Consider the following 8,044-nt stretch of genomic DNA (forward strand, 5'->3'; position numbering starts at 1 on the left):
GGGGCGGCCCCTTCTTCGGGACGCAGAAGCGATCTGGGGACAGGTAAGTCGCCAGGATCGCTTCTGTTGTAAAGCCGACAGTCGGCTCTACAAGTTTAAACAGAGTCCCGGCGGCAAAAGTCGCCGGGAGTCTGTTTAAACAGCCCCGATGCTGGCGACGTACACTGTACGTCGTCAGTCACGAAGGGGTTAAAGGAATTTTTTTATTCATGTGATGATGTCTCTTGTTCTCAGCTAGGCTGTCCCTTGTAGCATATGCAAGTCATAACTTTACAGCACATTTCCATGTCATAACGGACAACACTTCCAACTGAGCAACTGGGTAGCTTGTCAGCTGAGCCAGCCAGTCACAAAGCAGTAAAGAGTGTAGAAATCCAGGCACAATCAAAATGACTGTTCCGGGAAAGCTACTGTCAAGATGCATTCAGCTGGGTAGACAAACCCTGAATACAGAATCCCTATTAATCCTCTGGGATTTAAAACATAACTGTAGATATTTGCACAATCATAAGGCTTCTCAATGTGGTTGCCTGATTACTCACAGAAATCTCCTCACCTGAATTAATTCAAAGTCGCTCAGCTTCTTGTTGAACTGTTTCCTTGTGCATGCATACTCTGCTGTCATCTCTATTCACAGAAAAGGTAGAAGGGTTAAACAAATGCATGATATGTAGATCCCCTTTCATATTGTACAATGTCCTCTGCTCCTGAACCTCTCTCTTTCTAATTAAACTTGAAATCAAGCCTTGTGAAGGGTCTAGTTTTTAATCAGAAACCTACGGAGAAGCTTAATAGTAAAGTAGGTTTTCAAGCAGGTTATATTGGAAGGGAACATACAGGTATAGATGTCATTTTCAATTAAAGCAGAACTTGATTTCAAACTTATTTTCAGTTAACTGGGTTAGGCTGTCCATGATACGAGCAAATGGATCATCTGCGTCCCGTTTAGATGTCACATTCATGGCCATAATAAACAAATGTTCTGCTTCCTTTGCATGATTTGTGATTTCCATATAATTCTATGAGGAAATCACTACAGGGAACACAAGTATGGAAGCTTCATAATCTCCTTCTCAGGTATCCCTAGATAATTTTTTGTAGGCATTTACGTGTAACACACAACTAGAAACCATTATGGTCCGACTGAGGTGGGCTATAGGTACATGATGGCCCTCTACTGTAGTGTAACTACAGTCTTATCTAATGGGTTTTATTATGGCAATGATTCTGAATAAGTATGCCAATAAGGAGTTAGGACTTCACTCTGATTTCATGTGTGTCCTTATAATTACAGATCAATGACTCAGAAAGTACTGAAGTCAGACGATGAGCATCACTGCCAAGCAGCTAGCGTTTCCAGAAGCAGGTCAGCAATGGCAGCCCTGCATCTAACCACTAGTTTCCTTTAAAAGGAGTTTAAATAGTGGTCTGGTGTCCTTAATTACATTTTTCTCTCGTTAAGAAACCATTTGGAAAACCATCTTAAAAGTTACACATGGACATATTGCACTGATGTCCCAATTCCCTAATTGAAATACATTGGTATTTTGATTCTTTGCTTTAGAAATCCGTGCCTATGTTTGGGTTATGGCATTTCTTGCCTTTATCCTCTTGGACATCAGTTCTGATTGTAATTTTGATTATATATGCATTTCCCTTGTACATCTATTCGCTAAGCTGGATGCATTTTAATCTGACAGTAATGTCCCTTCTGCATGGTGGCTGTGACACCGGAGTGATGGTCAAATATGGTGACCTGTGAATATTTCTGATCATGGAATGGTGTCCACCTTGTTTTTAGTGCCTCCGAATTGGTTGGTATACATACAGTATATACACACTGTCCAATATTTCATTAGCAACTTACACTTACGTACATCAATCTGAGGTTCTTCTTAACTTGGACCCTTTCCTTTGGAAGTCATTTATGCTCAGAGGTGATGAACGGATACATTTAATCTGTATGTGAGTGGGGCCACATTGACTTGTTTTGAGGGCGATCTCTTCTAATTTTGGAATATTGAACATTGTGTATATTTTGCATCTGCAATGTATCCACATTTGCAGTGTCTAATCCATAGATTACAATATGTACTAGTATACACTGAGTGGCCAGTTTATTATGACCACCTGACGTTTGTAGGCAAATTAGCTAGAATTAGCTATAATTTGGAAGGTTTCCAATATTTGTTTCAAAGACGTAGTGTATAATAGGGAAAGAAAAAAAAACGTGATCTTAGTTCAGAGAGATCGAAAATGAGGAGGAAGAGGTTAGGGGAGCACAAATGATTTTTAACATAAGTCGCTTATTTATAATTTTGCGTTCCTTCATTCTTCCATTGTATGAATTATATCTTTCATACAGCTCTAACAACATACCTACCAATTAATTTCTTTATCAACCCAGCAGAAGCGCTACCCATGCTGAATCTCCCACTGTTTAGAATGTTCATGGCAACCTGAAAATCAGACATCTCTTATTAACAAAGGGCAACATTTCTACTTTATACAAGATAAGGAATAATTTGTTTCATTCCACATATCACTAGCACACAGTCACCTGTTATAAACGTTTTTTTATGGATTACAAGACATGGAGATTGTGTAGACAACTGAACAACAACTGAACAACAACTGAACAACAAATGAACAGTAAAAACAAAGCGACAGTCCAAGTACTAGACACATCTAGCAACCAAAATGAATATCCTCAAACAGGGTCACAAGCATAAACACACTAAATTGCCTCTTCCCCCTGAAATGTTACTATAAATGTTTATAAAGACACATCAACTGCAGGGATCGCACCGTACCTTAAAGCCTCCGCCAACCTCTCCAATGACGTTTTCGATGGGGATCTTGGTGTTTTCAAAGTAAAGTTCACAGGCTGAAATGATAAGGGAGAAATTAGTTTTGTGGGGATCCTGCTAGGGAAGCACTTCTGTCTTGCAGCACTGGGGGCCTTTGATTTGCATCCCAGCCAGGACATTATCTTCATTGATTTGGCATATTCTTTTTATGCTTGCATGGATTTCCTCCAAGTACTCTGGTTTCTCCCTCACCCCAAAGACATGCTAGTGGGGACTAAGTTGTTGGCTCTATATAACTGCCTGTAATACATAAACCTAACACAAGAACATACTTGGTGTGCAAACTTCTACAATACAAGTTAAGAATCCGTTGAGCTTTTCTCTCTGCACAGATTCACTTTAAGAGCCTGTTTACACCATAGTGTTGCGCTAAATGCATGAGATCCATGCATTCAACCCCCAGTACATTGCACTGCAAGCCATGTGTGTTCTGCTTCTGTTTGAATAGCACCCCAACGCACCTCCGAGCAGGCGTCCGTTGCAGTGTAGTGCAACACATGGTAACGCGTTGTTCAAATGAATAGCAATGCAACACATCAATGCACATAGCATGCAGCGCGCTGTGCAATGGTTCAGGTGCATTTGGCACAGATCTATGGTGTGAACAGGCCCTTAAGAACAATGGAGAGGAACTGAAGACTGAAGGGGGGCTGAGTCAGGCTTGACTATTTCAGTAAAGTCAACAGGGTAGCCTCTGCTTATCCACTTTATAATCATTTGCTCAGTTTGAGTTGCACAGCTTTGCGTCAGCTTTACTTTAAGGAACTTGGAAATCTTATGTAACATATGGTGTTAAGCTTTTGTTGTTGTTATATGGCCATGTTCAGGCTTATTTACCGACCCGTGTTTACGTGACGGGGGGGGCAGGGATCTTTAACCACTTGCCGTCCGCCCGTTGTAAAAAAACGGACGGATGGCACTGCAGCATTGGTGGGTTGCCGTCTCCAGACGGCATTTTTTTTCTGCGGGCGCGCACGGGGCAGAAAAGACCCGACCAATTCACATATAGACGATCGGCGGCTCCATAGCCCGCCGATCCTCTATATGTGCTAGTTTTTTCGGCCCCCCTGACCCCTCACCTTCAATCCCGGGATCCGCTGCCCCATCTGCGGCCCGGGACCGGCTCGGGGAGGGCGTTAGGCGGAAGAGGGAGGGAGATCAGCTCCTTGCTGTCTCCCTCCGGGCTGTGAATGCAGAAGTGATGTGTATTACATCACTTCCGCATTCACCTGTCAGTCATCTGGCTGCTATAGCCAGAGAAAAGAAGCTTCTTTTGGGGTCCCCAGGTGACATTAGGGGTCTTAGAGACCCATAATGTCTCCATAAAGAGGACCTGTCAGTGTGCCTTTGCTATTATATAGGGGGATTGTTATCCCCCTATATAATAGCAATAACAATAAGTGCAAAAAAATATATATAGAAATAATAAAAAAAAAAAGTCACATATAAAAAAAAGTTTTAAAAAAACCCTAAAATGTTTAACTCCCCCACCCCCACGTTTACGCAGACAAACGTAAATGCGCGTCCGGTGCACCAGCGCGTGAAAACGACAATTGCGCTACACACGTTACATATCGCCACGAACGTCGCAGTGTGAGCAATCATTTTAGGGCCATCAATCACTGATAACACTAAACTGATGAGCGGTAAAAGCTTTTAAAGCGTCGCCAATGGCCAATTTTGAGTATTATCGTTTTTTTGAGGTTTCGCGCGCGCGCTCACACTTTTAAGGCTTGACATGTTTGGTGTCTTTTTACCCGGCGTGACCCCGTCTTTTATATTTTACCAAAAAATTGGGTAATAATAAATGTTTTATCATTTAATATAGGGGAAACTGTTTTTTTTTTATTTTTCGGTAATTTTTCCTTAATATAGTAAAAAATAAAACCCGTAGTGGTGATTAAATACCACCAAAAGAAAGCTCTATCTGTCCCTAAAAAATGGTATAAAATTAATTTCAGTACAGCGCTGCATGACGGAATAAATGTCAGTTAAAGTACCGCAGCGCTGAATACTGAAAAATGGCCTGGATGGGAAGTGGGTTTAACACCGCGGATGTCAACTGGTTAAAGATGTTTTTTTTTTAACACATATTTTTACATTTAATTTACTTATTTTATTTTTTTTACTTTAATTGCCATTACATAGGGGGGGCGGCTTACATGCCCCCCGATGTGATAGCAGATTGTTGGTGACAGGCCCTCTTTAAGGTGATACTGGGGGGTCCAAAAGACCCCTAGTATCACGTCTACACTTTGAATAAGCTATTGAAGTGCAGATCGCACCTTAATAGCTTACTGCTGGGCTTCAATGGCAGCTATGGGCCCGGAAGTGATGTAATCTGCGTTGTTCCCCGTCACATTGAACGGGGAGGAGATCGGTGAACGGAAATTCGGTGCCCTCCTCCCCAGCTTTCCACCGCAGACACCGTTCCCGAGCCCGTAGGAGGCCCAGAAAACACGAAGGGACAGCTGAGCCGCCCAAATTGTTTCTACTGTAACACCGGCCACTGGCTCTATAAATCTGAACAGAGTCCTGTCGGCTTTTGTTTAACCCCTTCAGGATTAATGACGGGATTATCCCTTCATGGGTCGTGAAGGATTTAATAAAGTGCTGGAGTCAGTGTGTTACGTGTCACCACTGTTTGCTGAAATGTGTCACACATTTATTAAAATTTACCAAGACATTAGAAACATATCACCCAGCTGCACGGCTCTGTGCGTGTCTTGTTTATATCTGAAGTAAATGGCGAAACGTATGAAGAGACAGCTGAGCCACGGTGCCAACAAATAGAGATGGAAAAAGGACAACATAGCAGAGCACATTGTTGAAGTAAAGCAAGCAAAAGGTCAGCATTGACGCAGATAAATTCTTTAAAATTATGTTAAAGAAAAATTAGTATTTAAAAAAAAAAAAAACAAAGAACAAAAAAAAAAAAACCTAAATCTGGCAGGGGTGTAAACCATTCCCTAAATATTGAGAGCGAAGAGGTCACGAACCGCTGATTGCAGGGAGAAGACCGTTAGCTGACCAGAGAGTGGTGACTGTAAGTCACCGCTCCCACAGGAATTGCCACCCCCTCCTCTCTGTTCCTCCAGCGCTTATTGGAGGGATAGACCGGGGGTGGTCACAAGCTCTAGAGAGGCAGAGCCAGCTGTCAATCAGGCAGAGGGGCTTTGCACTGTCTTCAAATAAAGGGCAGTTGCTTGCTAGATGCTGACCTTAGGTCGCAGGAGTACACAAGTAAATGTACTCTTTTGACCCGAAAGAGTACTGAAGCCAAAAAAAAAAAGTTTGGCTTTAGTTTTTTTGTGTTTTTTTTCTCTGTCTGACTGTGCCCCCTTCCGAAACTCTGTCCAAAACTAGATGTTTCTCTTGTGGGTTAAAGACAGTCGGCGTTCAACCTGGTCAAGCTTTTATTGCTGGCTAGGGAGATTCCCCCTATTTTCCTGTGTCGGTGACACCAGGACAAGATACAACAGATGTGCTTTTGTTGTTGTATCTTTACTCATCAGTGAGACATCCCATCAATTCCTGGCCTTGTGACACCCTTTCGGTGGTGTAACAGACAGTGAGGGAACATTTTGCTGGTAAAAAACTAAAAGTTTATCTGTAGTTGGGCTTTAAACTGGCCTTTCAGTTAGCTGGAACAACTTAGATCAGAAGAACCCTATAAATTAAAAAAAAGGAATACTTACTATAGCTATCTACAGGTGGCATGATAAGTCTTTACTCCCTTCATGAGCTCCAACTGCTCGCGGCTATGTAACACTTTGGAGTAAGTTTCAAAGCATGTCCCAAGGTAGCTGTGGCTGACTTAAATCATGAGCTGGGTTGCTTTAAAGTGACACTGAACTCAGGAGTTAACTCTTAAAAATGTATTCAAGTACCTAAACTATTAACAAAAATGTATCTTATTTGTTTATCACTCGTCTGTAGATCCTCAAACCATGTGATAGGCTACAATCTCGATACAAACTAGTAAACTAAACGTGAGATTGCAGTCCATCGCGGGAGTGAGCTTGGAGCGGTGACTACTTCACAACACAGGCAGGGACCAGGGGGAACAAAAGTAGTCACCCTCCAGAAGGAAGGACAGTGTCAGCATGAATTCAGAGATGATTTGAGGATCTACAGCCGAGTGATACACAAATAAGATACATGTTTGTTAATAGTTAAGGTACTTGAATGCGTTTAACTCCTGCGTTTAGTGTCACTTAAAGGATTGACTCACACAGGCCCTGCTTACATGTTAAAGCGGCCTCATCTCACACAACATATTATCACAAAAGACAGATTATAAAAAAACATTGTTGTGCTGCGCAATTATGTATCATTTAAATGCATTTTTGTTTAACAAAAGACACACAAACTAATACAAGCCACTATCTCCTAACATACACATGTCACACCGGGCTCATTTAGCCAAGTGCTTCTTTATAAAATTATATCCAGCTGATTTGGCCTGTTTTACATAATGATGTAGTGCCAGCAGAAATCACAGCATTAACGGAAACACATTACACAAAACCGTGAAGTGCTCAAATTAGAGCAATTAAACTGTTTCAGCTTCTGAGCGTGTAAATAGACTACGAGTTCCTGTCCCGGAGCCAGTGATTTACAGTGTGGGTCAGCTTTTCAGTGCTGAAATAGGACTCCATTTCGACAGCAGCTTAGCGAGCACTTTTCAGATTGAATGGAAAAAAATATATAAGAATCCTACATTGTAATAGGGATAGATAATAGGGATAGATATGTGCTGCGCTGCTGGCTTACCATTCATTACAACACAAAACAGATTGGTTTTATGCCGCTGCTCAAGAAATACACCTAGAACTGCTGGAAGCTTCAAACCAATCCATTTTGAAGTGTAAGTATGCATGCGTGTGCGTAAACTGCTTGCAAAATGAGCCTCATTTATTAAAGCTTCTGTTTAGCCATGAATGAAGGATCAGATCATTTCACATACAAGTTTGTACCAGAATAATGACAGCTGTACTGAACCCTAGCGATGAGGATGGGCTAGGTTGATTATGCCCAAGCCTGCTCAAACTCTGACCGACACTCCCCGTCCCAGCCCAAACAATGCTGGCAGTTGTGGTGGGGGCATTCCCTGCCCCTTTGTGACGTATATCTGCAGGAGGGGGAATGTGCTGGGGGGGGGGATGTGTGCT

The 8,044-nt window shown here is 42.1% G+C and overlaps 1 protein-coding gene across 1 annotated transcript in view; it reads right to left on the reverse strand.

The window, feature by feature from the left end:
* Positions 1 to 8,044, reverse strand: part of ACAD9 (acyl-CoA dehydrogenase family member 9) — a 78,097-nt gene that overhangs the window by 14,996 nt on the left and 55,057 nt on the right. Inside the window, exons 8-10 of the mRNA XM_018557175.1 lie at positions 2,814 to 2,887; positions 2,384 to 2,459; positions 557 to 627 (exon numbers count right to left, since the gene is read on the reverse strand). Coding sequence (XP_018412677.1) covers positions 557 to 627; positions 2,384 to 2,459; positions 2,814 to 2,887 — 221 coding nt within the window. The remainder of the gene's footprint in view (positions 1 to 556; positions 628 to 2,383; positions 2,460 to 2,813; positions 2,888 to 8,044) is intronic.

Source organism: Nanorana parkeri, unplaced genomic scaffold (genome assembly GCF_000935625.1).
Source record: "Nanorana parkeri isolate BGI_ZX_2015 unplaced genomic scaffold, ASM93562v1 scaffold270, whole genome shotgun sequence".
Taxonomy (NCBI): Eukaryota; Metazoa; Chordata; class Amphibia; order Anura; family Dicroglossidae; genus Nanorana; species Nanorana parkeri.